Raw genomic sequence first — 22696 nt, 5'->3', positions numbered from 1 at the left:
CAGCCAGCTGATTGAATCAGGAGTGGCTTCGTGATTCCCCAACTTGACCCTCTTCTTGAGAATTCAGACCAAGAAATTCAAAGAATCGGGCTGCAGAAGTCCATTAATAGGATGGTCTCTGTACCTCTTGGGGATCACGTGTATAGAAGAGCAGAGCATTTGCACAGAAGTGTGAGCGTATGAGAGAGAGATAATCTTTAGGGTCTTAGTTCTTGAAGGGTTTCCAGTCCAGAGTCCCAGCAGTACCCACAGAATGTCCTCCCTTTGGGTTAAAACATACTCTTGTGCCCTCAGGGGCCCTCTCCCAACTGGTTCAAGAAAGGACACCACAGGCAGCAAAGCTGTGATTAAAGCTCATTGGCAAGAGGTCAGACAGAACTAGATTTGAATCTTCTCTATCATTTTCTTAGTTGTGTGACCTTAGGCAAATTGTTCAATCTCTCTGAGCTTCAATTTCCTCGTCTAAGGGGGATGATACAATTGACTACATAAAAGCGCTCAGATAATTACACAACACAAGGAATGAAATACGCAGGGTGGTGCTTGGCGTATAGTTGATGACCAGTGAGTGATAATTTAAGTATTATAATTTCTATCTTCCTTTTGTTGTTTTTTTTAAAGAGAGAATCTTTTTTTTTTTTTTAAGATTTTATTTATTTATTCGACAGAGATAGAGACAGCCAGCGAGACAGGGAACCACAGCAGGGGAGTGGGAGAGGAAGAAGCAGGCTCCCAGCGGAGGAGCCTGATGTGGGGCTCGATCCCATAACGTTGGGATCACGCCCTGAGCCGAAGGCAGACGCTGTGCCACCCAGGCGCCCCACTATCTTCCTTTTGAATCAACCTTTTATCATTATGAAATATGCATGACTCTAAATTAGCAACTCCAAATTTCTTTTGCTAGTGTTTACACGGTATATGTTTTTCCACCTTTTTAATTTTCAATCTGTGTCCCAATATTTAAAGTTGTATCTCATATAAACAGCATATTATCTCTTCATCTGAGGTGATCATCTTGGTCTTTTTGTTGGAGCCCATTTACATTTAACATAATGACTGCTATTGTTATGCTTAAGTCTACCTTCTTGATACTGGGTTGGACTTCCTGGGGTCTCAACCAAAAGCCCCTCAGGACATTTGCCAAAGCTTCTCCCCCTCCCCTGCGGTACTCAAACCTCTGGCTCCTGGGCATGACACAGCAGCTGAAATCTGTTCGGCTCCTTCGCTCCCCAGCTGCTGTTCTCTGCTGTGCTCAGCTTAGGAGTCAGCCAGCAACTGGAGGGGAACACATACACAGATTTTTCATTCGGTCCTCTCCATCATCTTCCCTTCGAGTTCCAGCTATTCTGGCAGCCTTCACCTCTGAGCTCAGCCCAGTAAGACGGCAGCTTTCTGCTCTCACCCACTCCTCCCACCCCCACCCCACCCGTGATTTGGGAAAATGCCTTTGGGAAGAACCTGGATGACTGTACATTTCGCCTCTCTCGGGGTCACAGCCATTCAGACTTGCGCCGGGCGCTCTCCAGCTCCTTCAAACAGTTGCCCTATATACTGTGTCCGGCTTTTATCATTATTTTGGCAGGAGGATTCATCTGATATAAACCATTCCCCTCTGGCCAGAAGCAGAAGTGTTATACTGCTTCCATTTATTGAACCCTTCTCAAAACTGCCTTAAAAGCAGGCAGCAAAAGTTTCTGTTGGCAGGCGACCGACTTGATCCTAGTTCAGTAATCGGGGAGAGGAATGACGTTATAAGTCGGCCCCCAGGGGCGCCTGAGTGGCTCAGTCAGTCAAGTGTCAGACTCTCGGTTTCAGCTCAGGTCATGATCTCAGGGTCGTGGGATCGAGCCCTGCATCAGGCTCCGCACTTAGTGTGGAGTCTGCCTGTCCCTCTCCCTCTGCGCCTCCCCCACCCCTGCTCATGCTTTCTCTCTAAAAAATAAATAGAATCTTAAAAAAAAAAATTGGCCTCAGACAAAGCTGAGATATTTAATTGATATCAGACTGAAGTTTAGGCATTTGTTAAAAGTTATGTGGCTCAAGAACCTGCAAAAATTTAGAAGCTTATATTTATAGTGCTTAGGATTTTTCTCAGAGGCCCAAACCTAGGCCAAAAGACCATGGAAAATAAGAACCAATTTAATGTGTGACTTGGTGAGAGGGGCATACTTCTGAAGGGAGACCGAAGAACTAGGCACCTGGTAAGACAATTGCCTACAAGGTCACTTCTCTTAGGTTATGAAGTTACTGAGTAAGCAATCATGAACAGCATCCAGTGTCTCTGGGGATTCTGACAAGAGTCAAATACGCTTCATCAGTAAACTCATGGATGTGAGGAACAGTCATCAAAATTACTTGAAAAGGTATTTTCGTGTCCTTAAATCAGGGTGAGAAGAATCGCTGTGCATGTCTGTGGCTCTGGATCACATACCCGAAAGAACTTTCTGGTCGTGAGTAAACTGGGTGAATGCAAAGGATCAGTGTCTTCTTTAGTGGGTGGTTTATCAGCCAGGGTCTAGTCAGGGGGCAAAAGCCACATCTACCAACGGAACAGAGAGTTTAACATACAGGATTGTTCATCAAGTATCGGACAAGTCAGCTGGCAAAGAGGAGACACACAGGAATCACAGAAGTGGGAAGTGTAGGAAGCAGGTACCACCCTTAGGAGGAGGGAAACAAAAGCCCAAATAGGGGATGGTTGATGTTGAATGGGCTAGAGGAGGGCCCGGACCAACGGGTGCTGCTGGCTCTGAGGGGCCATGTCCTGAGGTTGCCAGTGGGAGTGAGGAAAAGCTGCAAACAGATCCTGGCCTCTGCCACTGACCCCACCTGTCCTGCCCAGGGATGTTGACAAAGGCAGGAGACAGGGATGAGCGGTCTCTCCTCACTCCCCACTGCCCCCCAGTGCCTCCTACAGGCGGAGCCCCACAAAGCAGAACTGGGGTTTTAGACCTCCTTCCAGCCCCAGCATAACTGGGTTTTAGACTTCCAGCCCCAATATCCCAATACAGAAAAGGCTTGAAGCTGAGAGACAACACCTTCACAACCAACATGCCAGGAAGATTTAGACTCAAGTGTGGGAAGGTTTAAAAGAAACAAACTAGGGCACTAAGATTTTTATGTGAGGAAGGAATCTATGCATAGCTGGTATTTTAGACACATGTGGTATTTAAGAGAATAAGGCCCTGTTTGGTGACAGTTTTATAATTCCTTTTTAAAATGTATAATTGAGTAATTAATTAAGACTTGTGATTGTTTTATGGTGTCATCTAAGCTTAAGTAGAGTGTAAAAACATTTAAAGTTTCCCTATTTATAAGCTTAATTTATTAGCTGCTATAAGAAGTTAGGATGAGAGAAGATTTTATATGCTGTCAGAAAAACTGAAGTACTTAAAAAAGAAATATTAAATTTATAAATGTATTTAAAAGTGTTTGAAGTGCTGGGCTCAGCTTGTAAATAGAACCAAGCATTATTTAAAGGCTCCTCCAAAATTAATGCTAAAATCTGCTAGACTTATAAATAGAATAATAAAATTTGTAAGTTGAACTTAAAAGCCTAAGAAAGGCTTTTAAATTTGTATCTTAAATTGAATATTGATTCTAAAGACATTATTAACTGAATTATTTATTAAATGAATACTAATTATTAAACTTATTAAATCCAAATTTAAACTTACTAATTTTTCAAGAAAAAGACCCACTGAAATCTTTTCTGCGCAGGGAATCAGCGGCTCAGGAGAGCATAATCTCCCCTCCCCCACTCCGTCCCCCCAGGAGGTTTTTTTAGAAGTGGCTGGAGAAGAGCGAGGGAGGCAGCTTTGTTTCTCCACTCTCTGGAAACCCTGAAACCATCTCACCATGTAGCAAGCTGAGGGATTATGCCCCTGGCTTAGTTGCTCTGCTTCCTCATCCTCTACCAAGCCAGGACACCTCGTGGAATAGAGGAAGGATGATCCCTGGACATGGGGTAAAAGCACCCAAGCCTCAGTTTCCCCATCTGCAAAATGGGGGCGATACCTGCCTTGCACGGTTGCTTTGAGGGTCCGTGCAGTGCTTGGCACACCAGGGCAGAGTTCGAAGCTCCCTTTTGCTGGATCTTTCCTGGGTGAGGGCCAGGAGGTTCCTGCCTGAGCATACTGGCCGGGAATACTCCCGCTTACTTCTTGGCAGGAGAACTTCTTCAAAGAGATGGCCTTGTGCCAACAAACAGGCACATGTTCCGGGCCCTGAAGGAGTCTCTCACCACAGACAGAGAGGGGACAGGCCAGAAAGGAAGCAGCTGGCTCGGGAGCAAGGCAGCAGCCCTGTGGACGGGGTTAGCCCTGTACAGGGACTGGCAGCCTCAGGCTGGAGCAGGAAGGGGCGGGGCTGCAGGGACCGGCTGAGACCTGGCCCCCCTCCATGTTCCCCGGTCACTGACCGCGTAGCCTCAGCTGGAACACGGTTAGAGAGCAGCATGGGGAAGGTCTCTGCCTGTGGAGAAAGGAAAGGGGGTGAAGGTCTTTTGTACAAATATGTGAGAGGGAAGGAGTGGCAGTCAGAATTTCCACCATGCCATTAATTCGTCCAATGCACCTGACTTAGAGAACTTTCTCTGCCTTGTTAAGCCCTAGGTAGGCAAACACAAATCCCACATATCGTTGCCTTCCTGGGATAGCACCCGACACGTGTGGAGGCAGAAAAGTCTCCTACCTGGAGAGCGGTGGGCAGGGCCCCTGGGGTGGGGGTGGGGGGGGACGTGTGCAGATAGAGGGCAGAAAGTCCAGTGAGACCTGTTCACAGGGAATCACAGCAGCAAAAGCAGGTGGGGGCCAGCTTGGAAAGGACCTTGAAGTCATGTTCAGGGGTGTGGATGTTACTGAAAGCCTGGGAGAAGTTTTAACTATGGAAAGATCCGCTAGGGCTGTCCATGGGGAAGAGGTGGACTCTGGAGGCCAATACAGGGAGTACCCAGTGGCAGAAGTCCAGACGGGAGGATGAGGGCCTGACAAGCATTTGAGATTAGAAATCAGAGAAAGAACTAAGCAAGAGACTCCAGAATCCTAGTGAGTGTGGGAGTCGGGGCCAGCGTTGAGTGGAGGTCAGGCTTGAAGGCCCCTGGACACCGAGACTGGCACCTGCCTGCCCACTGCAGTCTCATCTCCGCAGGGCCTCCCGCACCCTCTATGGTGGCTTTTCTCCTCCCGGGAGAGATGCTGGCAGTGGGGGCAGCGGAGGCAGCGCCCCGCGAAATCTTGAGATGGAGATCATGCCGTGCTGTCTGGGCGGGCCCGAGGGAATCACAGGGCGTTAAACGTGGAAGAGGAGACAGAATGTAGGCTGCTGCCATGCACGTGATGTGAGAGGGTTCCCCCACCGTCACTGGCTTTGACGCTGGAGGAGGGGGCCCAGGAGCCCAGCATACAGGTGGCCTCCAGAAGCTGGCAAAGAGGAGGGAACGCATTCTCCCTGAGCCTCCAGCCAGGCGCACAGCCCTGCCGGCACCTTGACCCTAGCCCCATGAGACCCACCTCAGACTTTAGCCTACAGAACCGTGATAATGAACGTGGGTTGTTTTAAGCCGCTTAATGCCATTACCATCCGTGGTCACTTGTGATGGCAAGGACAGGCAACAGAAGCAGATCGTAAGGCTGGCTTGAGTCAGCTGCAGAGAGAACTCTAGCCACCAGACTCAGGGCCACCCCCGCCTCTCCCCAGCCACTGCACTCTGTCATCTGATCCCCCCGGTGTTGGCGGTTCTATGAGATGCCTGTGGTGACCTGATCGCCAGCCTTCCCCTGTTGGATTGTCTCCAGGAGAGCAGCAGGCACCTTGCGCGGCTGTCCACCGCTGCATCCCCAGCACCAAGCGCTGCCACACAATGGCAGCTCCACACACTCGGCGAGTAGATGAGCAGATGCGGGAGTCTATGTGACAGCGCGCCGATGACGTGAAATCTGCCCGGGCACAGCTCTCTCCCACCTCACAGTCCCTGAAGGCTCGCCACAGATGGGCACGCTCCGCTTTGCATCCCCCAGGATTCCCCAAGGCTTGGGCCACACCGTGTTAGATGCTCTTACTAACAAGCTTCAAGCTCAGGTCAAGTGTGCTCCAGCCGTCCTAGGAAAACATGCCAAGAGTAGCAGATTCTAGTTCCCCTCTGCCACACAGAATCAGAGGGGACCCTACGAAGACAGAGTCCATGAGAGACATGGTAAGCATCCCCTCTAGGCCAAACGCTCGGGAAGAACCCAAGCTGGCTTTAGAAGAGGACTGGCCTTCCCAGACTTTGTTCGGTGTTTTCCAAGCTCCGCAGACAGGCTGCCTGTCCAGGAAATGACTTGCCAGAGCAGCTGAGGATGGCAAACAAAACCCAGAAGACACTGGCTGAGGTAAGGCTGCTCCCGAGTCCCGGAGCGGAGGCAACAGGAAAAGGGACGTGGAGTCAGGAAAAGCTGGCAGAGAGGGTGAGGACAGGATGCACAGAGTGCCAGGGGAGTGCGGTGCTTGCAGATCCAGTCGAGCCACACAGCACGGGGACAGGATGACGTGTACAAAATGATGTTTATTGAATCTATTTTGGAAACAGACAACATGAAAGGTTTTTGGTTTGTGAGCTCACCCAGAGCTTGGAGTCGTGATAGCTTCCTGTCAATTAAAACGCAGCCACCAGAAGATCCTAGCTTCATCTCATAAAGGGGAGAAAAAGTGCTTGCAAACACTACCGCCGTCACTCTGGCAACAGCTCTGACGGCTAAAATGCCCATAAACATCAACAAAATTTTCTCTGTACAGTCTGAAATATCCACTGCACAGTATCAGGCACAGACATCGAAGGTGAAGCCGTAAACTGGCTAACAGTCATCAGCAACTAAGGATACTGGGTCTACACTGACACTAAGAGCTCACATGTTTAACCGATGGCCGCTGTCCTCATCAGGGGCATTTAGTATATGGACGAGGCATTTAAAAGCATATATATCATTGATGTTGTAAACTAAAAAAGCAAACCCAAGCATGATTAATGACTTTGCCTGGATCAATAAATACTAGTCCCAAGTGCTAAGTGTACCAGTAAGGACGGACACCATCAGTCATATAAATCACCATGTTGTTACTTACTTACGTTCTATTGCTAATGCACGTTAGTCAATTTGTGGACTTCATCCAACACATACACAGAGATTATTTTTTGTTTGAAATTCCCCGAAGATCTCCTTTGGCCATTTCTCTTCCACATTCTCTTAGAAGAATAAAAACGAGACAACGTTTTAAACAAACTTTCCAAAGTACAAGCCATCCAAAGCATGACTCTGGTCATATTCCAGATCTTCACCCAGAAGGGAACGTGCCGTCAAGGCTTAGATATGCTTAGAAGGCCTCTTCCCTGCTGGCAGCTCACACTGTCCTCCTCCTCTCCCAGCCACCTCCTGCCATATTGGAAGCCAAGCTGGCTCATGTCTCATTAACAGTTTCCAAAGACTAACAGGACACCTACAAGGTACCAGAAAGATTCAAGAGAGCCTTCTCTTTTTTTCTGGAGCTGTTATCAGTGGGGCCAACAGGCAAATACAAAGAGAACAGGGGTTCCAGGTGGATACAAAGCCCAGACCTGGAGGGAGCAGTGTTAAGGATTCAGCACAGTACCAAAGACTGCCGCCCCAAACAGCATTTTGAGAGCTCAGGTGTTAGAAATTCCAGGCACTTCTTTAGTCACAGGGAATGAACATCTCTCCAAAAAGTCCTGCCCACATTTCCCCCATCTTCCCCTACTGTAAAGCACTGAGACATTCCATTTGCTACGACCCTCTGCTCTTGAGGCAAACTGAGTCTCCCTATCTCAGTGCTATAGGCCGTGACGCTCACAAACACAGGCCATTCTGGATCAAGTCCAGCCGCTTCCAGCGCTCCGCAGCTACTGAGCCCTGCCCACCACGGATCACCTGCACCCTGAACCACTTCCAGGCTCCTTTCCTAAGGGGGGGCTGTTTATTTTCTAGTTTGAAGACACACACCCCACCCCAGAAATGAGCAGTGCAAGATCCTACGTGCAAATACTTGCAAACAATTTTTTTTTTTTGAAACGATGCACATTTAAAAAATTCAAGTCAAATCCAGGAACAGACTACTTGGCTGGCATCCGCTGGCCCCGCACCCACAACAGGAAAATGGTCAGTTTCTGAAATGAGAGAGGAACGAAGGCACCAGCTACTCCACCAGGAAGGTTAGTTCCTTGAGCCTGGGAGGAGGGCGGAGAGGGGAGTGCTGAGGCCTCGCTTCGTCAGAGAGGGGTTTCTCCAGCCATATACAGGTGAGAATGACCCTCATCCGCGAGGGGTGGGGGGGGGACAGTTCTCTCTTGGGATTCGGAAAGTAACAGAAGGAAGGCACGCTCCCCAGCGTCATGCTTGGCAGGGGCTGCTGCCTGCATTCGCTCCATCCACCCAGAACAAGGGAGGAGGTGCCGCTGTCCTACGTCTTTTCACCTGGGAGCCCCACATCACAAGAACCTGCAGGGGAACTCCGGAGGCCAGCGCATCCTTGCCGGCTTCCTGTGTGGCTCAGCAGACCTCCCACTAGCATCATGCCAGGGGCCCTGGGCTATATGGCTGGGAGCGTCAGCGTCAGACAGCACTAATCTGGGGGAAAAGCCCAGAGGAGGATCCGGAGTCAAGCAAGCAGAAAGTGAGCATCAGGCAGCTGGGTCTGTGTGGCTGCAAAGAAGGGGTCACAGTCACGAAAATGGAGAGGTTCACAACGGCGGGGGGCACTTGGACTAGGCCTCTAGGAGGAGCCCCTTGGTGAGCCCCCCGCCCCCCCGAGGGATGGAGCCGTCCTCACGCCGGTGGCCAGGCCGGAGCTGGGAAGTCCCCGGGGTGGGCATTCAACTGAGGGAAGCACAGTTCAGCTCGGAGTCCTCCTGGCTGCCCACAGTCACCTGCTCCAGGACGTCGGGGCTGTCGGTGATGTTGGGCTCACTGGAGCACTGTCGGTGCGGCGGCGAGAAGCTGGGCGGCAGGAGCAGGCACTTGTCCTCACTGCCAGGCTCCTCGCCCAGGCCCGAGTGCATCATGGTGGCCATCGCCAGCAGCTGGATGTCCGAGTGGGCGTTGGCCACCGTGTGCCGCCGGACGCTGCCACACTTCTCCAGGTAGGCCTCCCCCTCCTGCTCCGTCAGAGGGGTCAGAGCCGTCTCATTCAGGGGCCGGCTGAGGGCGGTCGTCGGGCAGGCGTAGCTCAGGACCGCGACCTTGGGCCGGACCCTGGAGTGGCGTCTGGCTGCAAGAGAAAAACCAGCAAAGGCTGTCACTGGGGAGGGCTGACGGGGGCGGGGGGGCAAGACCTGCTCATGGGTCTGGGGGGACAGGGAGGTGGCGGCTCCACGTCCAGGAGCAGCTTGAGGTACAGACCTGCGGAGAGGGGGGCAGGAAGCTGAAGGGCGGGAACGCTGCTCCTGCAGCTCTGCCTGCATGTGCCGGACGCGCCCCAACCCCCGTTCCCACCAGAGCAGGGGGCCCCAAAGGGCTTTCCCAGGGGCATCGGGTTCTACGGCATCTCCCCTCTTTCCCAGCTGCCACCTGAGCTCCACTGCATTCGCCCTGCACTTCCTTTCAACAAGTCTCCTCTCGAGGCCTCTGGCTGGACCAGCTTCTAAAAGACAGTCTCTGGCTCTGTGCGCAGGAAGCAGGCCCCCCGCCCTGGTGACAGCAGATGAAGTGGAAAAGCCCCACGAGCCCAAGGCCAGCTTAACTGAGGGGACCTCAGCTGTCAAAGCGAGGGCCGTGGAACATTCTCCAAATCATCCTGACCGAGACCACGACACTCCTCCCACCAGGTCAAGGGGCTGAGACCTGCATTCTGCTTACGTCATCCGCGATTCCAGCAGCCTTTGGCACCATCAAGGAATGGGCGAGGCTCCACAGATGGCCCCATGGAGACAGACCCCAAAAAGGAGGGCTGGCCACGAATTATTGCAAAACTGCTGCTGCCTGAGCGCTCCCCACATTCCAGAAACTACGCTAAACCTTGACATGCACTCATCTTTTGACTCCTCCTAAAAACTGAGCTTAGGTCATGATATGCTATTAGCCCCCACCTTATAGATGAGAAAACAGAGTATCAGAGGGGCGATAAGTGACCTACGTGAACACAGCAAGGCTGCAGTACAGCCGGGAGGGAAGTGAGGTCTCGCTGCAGACCCTGCTCTCCCTAGATGGCCCCACACGAAGCACACACACTAGACAGGCTGAGCATCTCCAGGGAAGCACAAGCTAAGTGCACGGGGTTCCGAGGCAGGAAAAAGCAGATCCGTGGTCGGGGAGGATGCACACTGGAGCTGGGCCTTCAGCGTAGCATAACCTCCACAAGGGGGAAGGGACAGCCACCTGAGCCACGGGAGCAGCCCGAGCCAGGTGCCGAGCCAGGTGCCGAGCCAGGTGCGCCATCAGGCCACAGCCTGGCGGGAACATGGAAGACAGGAAACAGTGGAGACACGACAAGCAGGCAGGACGGCCCTTGATCACAGGAGGGCCCCTGAAAGCCAGAACCATTTGTGATCAGACAAGCTGTGGGGGACAGGGCGGGTTAGGGGCTGTGCTCCAGAAAGATGTACCTGGCAGGAGCAATGCGGGGTCGGAGCCTGGGGGGCCAGAAATGAGGAAAGCCAGGGCCACAACAAGCCTACATCCCCTCGGTCTCGGGACGGTTACCTCCCCATGCTCCTTAAGAGACACCCCACCTCTTCCTCACATCGGCACTGCATCTGTACCATGAGCTGGCTGGAGGACCCCAGCGAGACAGAGGACTGAGAATGGAAGGCTGAGAACCAAGTGGGTTCTGTTCACCATCCCACTTTCTACCAGTGTATAGCTCTCCCAGCCGTCCAGCCGCCTACCCCATCTTGTCTGTCCCAGCTTTCCACGGCTCCCATATCCCCGAGACCCCGAAGACCCCAAAAGAAACCCCTCCCTTTCTAATCGGGGGAGGCGGCAGGCAGCAGGGGAGACGCTTGACAGGAGTGGTGTTCCTGCACACGGACAGGATCCCAGGGGAAGACCTAGTTTCTAAAGGGAGAGAAACCGTGAGGCTCAAAGACTGTCTGTCCTTGGGGACACACGGCCCACTCTGCTTGTTTACTCTTGGCTCTTCCCGTGGCTCTGGAGGGCCCAGACACACTCTGTCGTCACTTCCAGAGCTCCTGCTCCTAGATGCACATCGCAGTGAGCCCTGCCATGTCCATGTGCAAGGCTCTCCGTGGTTCTTGTCACTGGACAGTTTTATAGGTGCACACAGACACACAGACACACATCCAACAACCAGAGGATGAAACTGTAAGACTCAGGACTGAGTCACCAAGTCTGCTGGCTCTGAGCCCCAAGGGGGCTGTCTGGCAGGTAATAATAATTACTTCTCAAAACCAAAGAATAATATGTACAATTTTCCTGAGTGTTCCCATCCATTTTCTCACTGCGGACTCCCAGTCTCCCTTTGAAACACCAGGGCTCTCCTCACTCTTCCATTGTTCCGATACGGAAGACTGAGGCTCGGCCCAACTCTCACAGGCTCTGAATGGCAGTGCCCAGATCTTCCCCACTGCACACTACTGGGTCTCAGGGCCCCACTGCTGCCCTCAGAAGACACACTCTTCTTTAATGCACAGAACAGCAAACACTGTCCCCCAGGAGGTCCCGAACAAGAGGCTGGGACCGGAAGAGGCTGGGTCAGCGGCTCTTCTCTTTGGGGAAGAACGAATAGGAGACAAAATGGCAAGGAGCAACCGAGAAGGAAGTATCCATGCCAAGCATTGGCCGAGGTTCTCTCGGGAGCATGGGTGCTCATACCCTCAACGTTTCTATAATGTTCCCACAGTTTTACAATAACCATGTATTACTTCTATGATCACAAAAATCGATAACTATAAGACAGAGGCACCAGAAGAGTTCAGAGAAGCCGGGATCCCATTAAAGAACCATCCTTTAAAAAATGCCCTTGGACACAATTCGTTTGTCTCTTGCTAGTTGTTAGAAGCAAGAACTTATGATTGGCAGTTGCAAAATCTGGTGTGGCCCAAACCCTCAACTAGCTGGGCTGGAGACTGGGCTAGACCGTTTGGTGAGCATTTCTTACACACAGACCCAGGAAGAGATGAGAGCTAGAGCTAAGGCTGGGCCCAGGGTAAGCTGAGGGCCTGGGGGATAGACGGTGGACACACGCAGCATTTCTGGAGGAAATGACAGTCTGTTTGATGATTTCCAGGGGCCCCAGCCTGGCAGAATGAGCCAGGAAATGTGTTTCAGATGGGCCCCTGGACGTGATCCATCTCTCTTGCGCGTTGTTAGCCCAGAAGCCCAAAGTCCTTGGGGGTTTAACAGGCAGCAAAGACAAGAGAGGCCACTTCAGCTACTGCTGAGAGCTGGAGCCACAGTGAGGGGGGCCCCCCCGTGACACCTGCCCCCTCCTTCAGCCAACACTGTGAACTGCGACATGGGAAAACACTGCAGTCACCACTGAGAGGGAGAAATGTGAATCTGACACGGGGCCTGCCGCAGCGGCCTGAGCCCAGCGCGCGTGCGTGTATGAGTGTGCCTGCATGTGCTGGGGTAGGGTCTTGGGAGCAATCGTTAGCTGGGCATCTACTGTGGGCTAGGGACTGTATCAAAAAAGGAAGTGCTTCCCGGACACGTTCGTCTTCTGACCATTTTGCAGAAAAGGAACCTGAAGTCAAGATGCTGAATAACTTTGTAAACTGTTAGAGATGGAAGCAGGATTCAAGACGAGGGCTGATGGTGGAGGCCCTGCTGTGCCCATTGGGAAGCCCGCACACAAGCAACTGTGAGAACAAGGTCAACATGTATGGAATTCCCGAATCACCCTACTGTACACCTGAAACTAATAGAATGCTGGATGGTGACGATAATGGAATTAAAAAAAAAAAGACAAGGTCAACAAATGACAGGGCAGAGGTAAAGGCAGGAGCTCGCTGCGGAGTCAGGAGGAGAAGTCCTAAAGAGGAATCATTTTGGAGGGGCCTGCTCCAGAGTGACTGACAGATGGGACCCTCAGAGCCAAGAACAGGGCTAGGGCCTGGGCTACGAGGGGCGTCACGTGCTCCCCACCCCCAACGAGCTGACAGTCTACGGGGGAGACTGACAAATCATCAGGCAGGACCACACAGCACGGCAAGGGCCAGGATGTGGTCTGGGCTCCCGGGGGAGGCACAGACAATTTCTCAGCTGGAGTGATTCCCAGGAGGCCAGGCCACCCTCTAGCTGGGGTCCATAACACAGCAGGTAGCAGCTCTGCCCGGGCCCTGCCCTGAGACAGGGCACCTTCTTCCTACTCTGTGCTCAGCCCTCGGCAGCTCAGAGACATCGAGTAACTTACTCCAGGCCACACAGCTGAAGCCCATCCCTTGCAGTTTCAAGGCCCTGTTCCTTCTGTGGCCAGGCTCCGCCTCTCTCCTTATGGCTGTTCCCTGCTCATGACTCACAGGAGAGGCCTAGGGCTCTTCTGCCTTCTGGGTGGAATGTTTTGGTTCCCAGGACTGGGTGTGGGCAGAACTGAGACCACAGGGGCCGCTGGGCTGTGTTGAGTCCCCTGGGCAGACAGTGTTTCCTCGATAAGCTCCCACCAGACTCCAGAGTCAACCTCAGACCAGCGCTGTCAGCTGCGGCTCCAGTGGGGTCAGGCCACATACTGGGCTGGGAGCTGAGACAGATACCCACACTGGTGCTGCCTGCCACCTTCCCCGCCTTCTTCTTATTTGTACCAGGGAAAGCCAGGCCCTGCCACTCAGGGAAGGAAATCTCCATTGAAGAGACTGATTAAGCGGGCGGGCACCCCCTGGGGGCAAAATGGGTCCTTTCCTTACAGGGGTGCCCTTTGAACTGGGAGAGGAGCCGGGTCCTGCCACCTCAGCCAGCACCCACCTCCAGACCTCCGCCTCCTGCCTTTCACACGGGGTGGGGCCCGGGGAAGCCTTTATTCCTTCCTCACTCCCCAGCTGCCCCACCGAGCTCTGGCATTCATCCCCCTACACGGGAGCCAGCAATGGCAGCTCCTTTCAAAGCCCCAGAGAAGCAGAGCCTGGATGAGGCGGTCCTCAGGCCCTTTCTGGGGGACTCGGTTCCCAGGCCTTTGATCTCCCAGGCTCGCAGGAGTGGCCGCCATAATGTGGGTATTGTGACCTCTGCACACCAAGCCCATTGTGGGCGTCTCTTTCCAGGCCCGGGCACCTGAAAGCCTACTTGTCAGGAGAAGTTATAGTATCTTGAGGAAAAGGGCCCTCCCCCTGGAGACACAATGGAGGAAGATCTGGGGGAGGCTTTTGTGTGGAGAAACACAGCATGCTGGGTGTTCTGAGCGTTTGCTCCGAGGGCCTTGGAAGCAGCCAGGGCAGCAGCCTGGAAACTTTGGGAACCAGAAAGGTAGGATGTGGGCCTGGACTCTGACAAATTTTTTTTTTTTTTAAAGCTTTCCCTCTTCCTCTTCACCTCCACATCCCCACTACCCTAGGAAAGTGACCGCACATCGCACACAGTCGCTCCAACGCGAGCCTCAGACTCCTCTCTCTCCCAAGCCCTGCAGGTCAGTGCGTGAGGCTCACGTCTCAAACCTATCAGCCGGCTCACAGGAAGAAAGACTTCCCAAGAATCCCCATGGGGCCAAACATGCCTGGGCCAGTGCTCCCACCCCCACCCCCGGAGAAACCACTGCTCTGGCTCTGGTTCCCTCCCCCAGGAGGTTTCTGACTGAGGCCCTCAGCAGTCCGTACAAGGAAGACAGGCGTCTGGGCAGCACCTGCAGCATGACAGGCATTTGATAAGTGGTGGCTTTTGAGATGAGCCCTCCAGCTTTCCTTGACCACTCCCAGCCCTGGATGGGCCCCGAGTGGACCATGGCAAAGCCCTCATGTGGCTTTACATTTCAGCTGGTGGTCTCCACACTCCTCTCCTTCAGGCAGGACAGGTGTTACGGTGTCCATTTTACTGACGGAAAGACTGAGGCCCAGACAGTCCTCACGTTATCCGGCAAAGGGGTGTCCTCGACAAGGAAGGGCTCCATTGTGACCATTTTAGCTTTTTAGTTTGTAGCAGTTTGGGGTGAAATGTCTGGTCCTGGAACCCTGTTGGGCTAAGGAATGAGGGGGAAGGGCCACCTCCTCAGCTGTCCCTCAGTAAAATCACAATCGCCTTCTAGAACCTGACAGGGGTAGGCCGGGATGAGGGTGGAGCATGCAGGACAGCTGGTAAAGAGCAACCAACCCGGGGCTCTGAAATCCCAGCTCCAATAGCCAAGTGACCTTAATCCTCATTTGCCTCACCTGTAAAATGGGTACAGTGGCACCCACTCTGTGGTACGGTATCCAGCCCGCCGGGGAGAGTGCCTGCCCAAGATGTAGTCTGAGACCTGTGCCTTCCCTTGCCACCAGCCACTTTGTAACTCTGAAGGTCTTTCAGTTCCTCGAAGGCTCCAACCTCCTGTTCACCACTCCCCCTACCCCAGAGCCCTCCCAAAGATCCTTCCCTTGGCTTGGGATAGCTGAGCAAACAGGGAAGGCAGACTAACTCAAATGCATCCTACAGGACCCATCTCAGGTATCACTTCCTCTGGGGAGCCTCCCCTGATTTCCCAGTCCGGGTGAAGGACGCCTGCTGTGGGCCCCGTGGCTGATGTCCTTCCCCTGCTTAGAGTCCTTGTATACTAATGAGTCATTGTTTGTGATCTATTGTTTGTGACTTCCTCACTGGACCGTGTGTACCACAGGGCAGAGACGGGTCAGTTTTAATCCTGGGTAGACCTGTAGCACCTCAAATCCAGGTACCTGGGGGAGGGTCTCAGGACACATTTGCTAAAATAATAATAAAACAATCAAAAAGAGTCAGTTTCTTCCCCCTCTGCCCCTCCTGAGAAAGCAGCCCAAATGCGAGGATTGTCCTTGGTGTAAGAAAACCTCAGGCCTTTACTTTATAATCTGTCAAAAGTATGTAGTATTCTGAGTTTACCTGGAAAGCCAAAGGCATCCCCTCTTAGAGTAAGTACTCCCCGAACAAACTTTCGAATCTATCCTTACTCCTGGCTCTAGGCCCAGCCGATGGCCAAGTCCCTGCCATGGCCCAGCTTACCTGCTTGTGTCCTGACATCTGCCTGCATCCTCCTGCCCCAATCTCGGTGAGCTGGTGAGCCAGTGGGCTGGGCTGAAGCCAGAAGGTGGGCTCCATGGAGGGCGTAGCCACATGGCACCTTGCTCACGGCTGGGGGGGGGGACTGTTTCCCTTCAGCCGGCCTTGTTACTCTGGTTTGTACCAGGTGCTGGGTGTAATGAGTGAGTGAGCAAGGGAGGAAGGGAGGGGTAGGGGGAAGGACCCAGCAGGCAGGCTGGGGCCAGCACCCCAGATGTGTGGTGGCCGTGGCTAAGCTGGTGTCTCCAGAGACACAGGAAGGGGCCAGGAAAACTGCCAGTCAGCCCTGCTTTTCCTGCAGTAGTGAGGCCCAGGAAAGGGCAGGACCTCGCTGGAGACTGTTCCTCTGAAGTTCAGCTACAATTCCATTGAAGCAAGGAGAGTGGGGCAAAAGATTCCAAGTTCAGGGAATTCCTTTCAGCCTCTGCACCTCTGTATAGGTGCTGGTCACCCCTGCCTTGGGGTACAGTTGCCTGTCACCCACCTAATAGGTGTGTTTTTGAGTGCCTACTATCTGTGACCACCATTAAAGTTGCTGGAGATAGGAAAATTCCTACATTGCGGGGGGGCCTCTCATTTCAAAAGGTAACTGAGGAATGCCTCTTATGATAAGCCTATCATAGGGCTATTTCCCCATCTGGACTGTGGTTTCACGGAGAGAAGGAACAGATCCAATTCACCTCTAGATTCTCCAGGGTGCCAAGTGCAGAGCCTGACACTAATGCTAGCTTTATAGCTACCAACAGGACTTGCCCCTAATCCAGGAGCGCCTTTCCTTGGCAGGTAGGCCTTGGTGGTACCTACAGACAAGGGCGGGGGGGAACAGCATCGCCATTTCATCTGGCTGCACACAAAACGAACTGTCTTCCCATTTCAAGCTGCTTTCATGGGAAAATCCACCACGAGTGATTTTTCCACTCAAGTGTGTGTCGGGCGTTGCAATCAGGCACAGTTTCTGGTTATCAGATACGGGAAAATGAACATTGCAGGCACATGAAAAAGATCAAAGCCACTGATCAAAGATGCGCATCAGACAAGCAAGACCACAGAGGCGCAGTATCGGTCCCTGGGGAGGAATTGTCAAGCGGGGAGGTTATGTGACCCAGGCCAGAGGGAAACACGAGTGACTAACATGGACAGATCGGCCCAGAAGCAAAGAGCTTGCTACATAATCCAGGCGCAGGAAAACATCGCTGCAGCCTGAGAGCCTCGCCCCTTACCTGACATGTATGTGGGACCCGAGACGCCACGGTCCTCACTGATGCCCAGGAAAGGAGATACCACTTGCTTCACCAGTTCCTCCAGCTGCAAATAACCCTCACTCGGGCCTGTGGGCTCGTGAACACTCTGGAAATAAACATCCAAGAGAGACAAAGGTCAGTCAAAAATGGCCAGGGCCAGCTGGCACTCAGCCAGCAAATCCCGATTGCCCTCCTGCTACATGCAAAGCAGCAATACCAGCAGGCATCATCCTCGTGGCTGGAATGAAGGAATCCGAAGCCACGAGTCCCTTGCCGTAAGTCACAGTGATCAGAACTGTGCCCCGCGGCATCTTCTCCCACGGGCCCAGCCATGCAGGGCAGGCAGGACTGTCCTTGCGCAGCTCCAGGGTTGAGGTCTGACTGGTCCTGGCCACAGTAACCCCACCCACTGTCATAGTGGCTGCCTCACACTTGGCATGCAGGCACTCTGCATAAGCCCCTTCCATGGACCGAAGCACAGGGGCCTTTCCACAAGCCGAGGAGCCAGGTGTACTCATCATCCCCCTTCCACAGACGAGAGAGCTAAGACCCGCAGGGCTCATGCCACCCAGGACTGGAGTGCAGGCTCCACTGGCTCTGAGCCCACCTCACTGCCACTTGCTAAGGAGGCTAGAAAAGAAAGGGCGACAGAATATGGAAAAATCCAGAACAGCAGAACAAAGAGTCACTGTGGAGCTAGACATACATTTAGCACCAAGACGAAGAATTAGTTCAAAAGCTCAACATGACAGGTGTCCCCTGTTGCAAACAGCAACTAACACAAATGACAACGGACAAAAACCAAAAAGGAAACCAGAGTGACCAAGGTTCTCCAGAAGACCAGCAGATGCCTAGGGATCAGTTTCTTGCTGGAAAGGACTCGAAGCCTTGCTCTGTGCTGAGGGGCCGCAGGGGAGCCGAGCTGCACTCAGCCCAATAGGATGGCCCACCAAATTCTCACATCGGAAGAGAGGTTACGTCACCTTCACTTAGAAAGTACAAAGTCCCCACCGTGCTGGAGTTTTGGGGGATTGGAGGAAAGGACTGTGGGGGAGTGAAGTGGGAAGGGCCCATCCCACGGAGACAGGGAAGGCTGGGGGCGGTGGAAGAGAGGGCAGGTTGGCTTAAGGGAACACAAAGGAGGCTGGGGAAGGGGGTTACGGGCAGAAGACTTGGGGCTGGGGTCAGAAGGGAGGACCTGCGGAATAAACAGCATGGTGCCTCAGTGAACTGCCTGGCACCGCAAGGGACAGTGGGGAGAAGGTGGGTGGTTTTTCATGCCCGCTGGGCTCCGATACCTAGCCCTCACCCTGGGCTGAAGCACTAGAAAACCTAACAATGGAAATAAAGGGGGGAAAGCACTGGGGTGCTTCAGCCAGGAAGGGAATCCTCAAGGGCGCAGAAGGGAAAGGGGAGCCTTCCCCGGGCTCCCTGGAAACCACTCAGGCCTCAAAAGCAGGGCAGTGTCAGGCCCAAAACCACCTCGACTGGTGTTCAGAGCTGAGGAAACTTTCTTTTTCTTTTTTAATTTTTTCCTCCTGGATATTTCTCGTTTGCCTTCTCGCCCCAAGCCTTTCTTCCTCCACTACAGTTTATAAATGCTCAACGGAGAGGGACAACAGAGAGCGAAGAAGAGGCAGTGGGGTGAAAATGGGTAACAAGTGCGTGCTTGGGAGCTGCGTGGTTTTCTCCCAGGGCAGCCGCTGACAACCTGACTTGCACACAGCCCTCAGCGTGGCTGGGGGACTGGCCACGTATTTGCAAGGCCCAGGGCAAAATGAAAATGTGCGTGCAGCTCCCTTGTTCAAAAATACTAAGCATTTCAAGATGGCGATGGGACAGACGACCCTGCTCGGCATGGGACCTTGGGTGACTGCACGGTCAGTGCAGAAGGCACTGCTGCAGGATGATCTCAGGACCCGGCTGCACCTGCCAGGAGGAAGCAGATCTCTACGACAGTCAAAATCTCTGGTTCGGCCTCTCCCTGGGGCAGCCTAGGGACAGAAGCAGACAACCGAGAGCAGGGAACTTGGAGCCCCTTGCACATTTTGGGGAGGGAGAGGTTTGTTCGGGGACATTTTGGAAGAGTGCCAGAAAAGGCCTGAGAAACGGCTCTTTTCACTGTATGAGAGTCAGGCAAGGAGAAATCAGCCCCAGATCTCGTGGCACTGGGGCAAAGGGGGGCCTGGAGAGAGAAGGGAGCAATTCTAACGGCTTTCTGCAATGACATGGTCCCAGGGCATTCAGATACAGCAGCTGCTGCCCTGCTACTCAAGAAGATAGACCCGACTGGCCAAAGATCCCTATTCGGCCCTGTCACATTCCCAGCTCTGGGCTTCACAGCTCCTGGAGTGAGGAAGAACGTGGGCCAGAACTCGTCCCACGAGATCTTCCGGGAAAGAGCGCAAATGCCCGGCATGAAAGTGGACCATCTCAGAAGCTCATGCGGTCTCTCCCAAGGCCCTGGGGCACTGCTGGAGGGAGGCTGTGGTATCTGAGCAAGGGCTGAGGAATGGGTGACATTCTCTTACAAATTAGTATGTGACCTTAAGCTGCTTGGCCGACTCTCTGAACCCACACCTCATCTGCGAAAGTAGGAAAACAGGGACTGTTCCGTTGCTCAACTTCCCAGATATCTGTCACAACCACGGAGCTCCTTGGATGGTACTTCCTTGCCTCTGCCAACACAGAAATCCCTGCATGATGGTCACCATCAGGGGACTGGAGGCCGGAGACCTGGAGTCAGTCCCACTCAGGCTCTTGCTGGCTGCGTCACTCACCGGACACATGTTTAGTTAACACCTACCACGTGCCTACCATGTGCCAGGTGCTGAAGGCCCAAGAGGGAGGAGAACACGGACAGACCTGCCTTGACCGGAAGAGGGGCTGTGGGCCCTGGGAGACAGTGTTCTCAGCAGAGGGAACCCAAGTGTGCAGACCCTGCGACCTCAGGGAGAGGCAAAGGTGGCCGGTGTGACCAGAGGCTCCAGGTGAGGCTGGGGAGGCGGGAGGACCAGAGGCGGGGACACAGATCAGGCTGTTCTCCTAAGATCGCCAGGAACCCCTTGGAGAGCAACGTGGGCTGGAGGCCCGGGTGGACAAAGGAAGTGTCCCCTAGGCAAGCAGGCTAACCCCTAAGGGGCTACAAGGGGATGATGGCAGCTTTCTGAGATGGTCGTTGGGTTGTCCAACGTGGGAACGTGGTGGATGTTTTTCATTAGCACGGACAGAGGCCTTCCCGGACTACTAGCAGCAGGCAGGGACCCTCACAGAGAACAAAAACAGCACCAACAACAAAAGAATCACCTCTCACTCTTAAAATACTATACATGGAAATAAGAGGGGGAAAGCCAACTTCTTTCCCAATCTTCCCATCTGAACCCCAAAGGGGTCATTTTCTAGACTCCTTGCTTGGGAACCAAGCTCTGCCTTATGCTTCTCAGACACAAGCCCCCCCCCACACACACACACTCTGAACCCCCTCCTTCTCCCCGACAGAAAAACAGCTGACCTGCCTTTCCGGGCAACAAAGAGCACCCTCATCCTGTCAGGTAACTCCCGCTCCCCTCGGACTTCAGGAAAGGGGGAGAAGGCCCAGAGGGGAGGCCCAGCCTAGAGACCTGGAAGAGAACAGCAGCCGGGGGAGGGGGAGCCCAAGGCCCCAATCCTGCCGTAGGGCAGTGGGGTCACCGCTGTCCTGAGGCGAGGACGACACCGGCTGCCCCGGGGAACAGCTCAGACCCGACGTTGTGGCATCTGAACCTGTTACGGAGGGGGAGGCAAGGCAGCCATCTTTGGGGGGCGTCCCTGGGCCACATCTGTTTCTTGGGAATGGTGCACCCCTTCCATAGGACTGGGCTCCCTGAGGCCATGTGTATGGTACTTGACCCAAGGTCATGACTGGCTGGCAAAGGAGAGTCGTGTAGCCGGGGCTAGACCAACTCGACTCTGTCCCCTGAGTTTACACAGCTCTGAATCCTACTGCCACTTGCTGAGGGAACTTGGACAAGCACGCACTTCCTGGGTTTCCGTTTCTTCACCTGAAAATGGGACTGACGACACTATCTACCTCAGGAAGTGGTCATCTGGATTATCTGGTTCAGAAAACACCACACAAAGTCCTCGGCTGGGACCTAGTACACAGCCAGGAACCGGTACTGCTAGCTTGTCTCCCCACCGTTGATTCAGAATGGGGATGAAGAGGCAACCATCCGGGTCACCCCTTGGTGGAAACGCATGAGCTGTGTGTGTGTGACGCCACGTTTGGCCAGGTGCAAACCAAAGTACTGAACGTAAGTGCAGAGGGAGGGGGAGACAGAAACACCCAGTCCAAGAGACACCAGGCAGGGCCAGCAGAGGCGGCGTCAGAGAGAGACAAGGAAAGACCAGTCAGTGGCAACAGGCTGGCAGCTTTGGGGCCTGACACGGTCTCGCTTCTGGTTGTAGTCTCTTAGGAGGCCCACCTGCCCTGGGAACCTTCCAGGGAGCTCCTGGTGTGGCTCGAGCTCAGCTCCAGGGGGCTCTTGCTGTCACGTGCTACCTGTGGCTCGCGGGTGAGGAGGGAGGATGTCCGCCCCACCCCTCCCCACTGGGATGCCAGCATGGAGCACAGCACCAGGGGCCTCACAGGCGCTCCGCGGAGGTCGAGCAAATGAACAAACGCACTGAGAAACAGGAACAACGACACTGAAGCACAGCAGCTGAGCTCGGGTGCTCAGGTCGTTCGGTCCCTCCCACGTCCCACAGGGTCTCTTCCTCCCCCGGCCTGGTGGCCGCGTCTCCAGTGGGGCCTCACCCACCTGCAGGACGAGCAACATCTGGACAATGGACGAGGGTGGCTGGGACCGGGCCAGCAGCAGCAAATCACCCAGCTTCACCTTGAGCAGGACCAGGTCACGGAAGCCCAGCAGGGAGATCTGGCGGATGGTCAGCTCCTGGCCCTGGAGAGGAGAGAGGGGGCAGGGCTGGGAGGTGAGAGCCCACTGGATATGCCACCAAAAACACGGAGTCCAGGACAACCAGAGTGGACAGAACACCAGGATGGGACAGGACGAGGTGTCTGCAGAACTCGGGGAGGGCGGGGGGCTGCCAAAGAGTCGAAGACTTGGCCCCTGTCCTTCCCAAGGAAAGCTTCGTTTAAGACAGGGTGTGACTCGACCTGCCTAAGTGACCCAAGATGATACAAGACACATAAATGGGAGCCAGGCTGTCATGACGGTAAGAGGGGAGGGTCAGGAAGGAGGAAGAGAGAGGAAGATGGGGGGAAACGAGAGAAAAGATCAACACCCCCCAAAC

General features: G+C 53.8%; 1 protein-coding gene across 5 annotated transcripts in view; it reads right to left on the bottom strand.

Moving 5' to 3' along the window:
- Positions 1-6524: 6524 nt before the first annotated feature.
- The window catches only part of PRR5L (proline rich 5 like), a 70366-nt gene continuing 54194 nt past the window's right edge, over positions 6525-22696 (bottom strand). For all 5 annotated transcript variants that reach the window (XM_034646601.1, XM_011233914.3, XM_034646600.1 and 2 more), the window contains 3 exons: positions 22201-22341; positions 17381-17507; positions 6525-9258 (listed from right to left, as the gene is read on the bottom strand). In XM_034646601.1, the coding sequence (XP_034502492.1) occupies positions 8864-9258; positions 17381-17507; positions 22201-22341 (663 nt within the window). In that variant the 3' untranslated portion in view covers positions 6525-8863. The remainder of the gene's footprint in view (positions 9259-17380; positions 17508-22200; positions 22342-22696) is intronic.

This window comes from Ailuropoda melanoleuca, chromosome 16 (assembly GCF_002007445.2).
Source record: "Ailuropoda melanoleuca isolate Jingjing chromosome 16, ASM200744v2, whole genome shotgun sequence".
In the NCBI taxonomy this organism is placed as follows: domain Eukaryota; kingdom Metazoa; phylum Chordata; class Mammalia; order Carnivora; family Ursidae; genus Ailuropoda; species Ailuropoda melanoleuca.
This window is presented reverse-complemented; position numbering and strand designations above follow the sequence as displayed.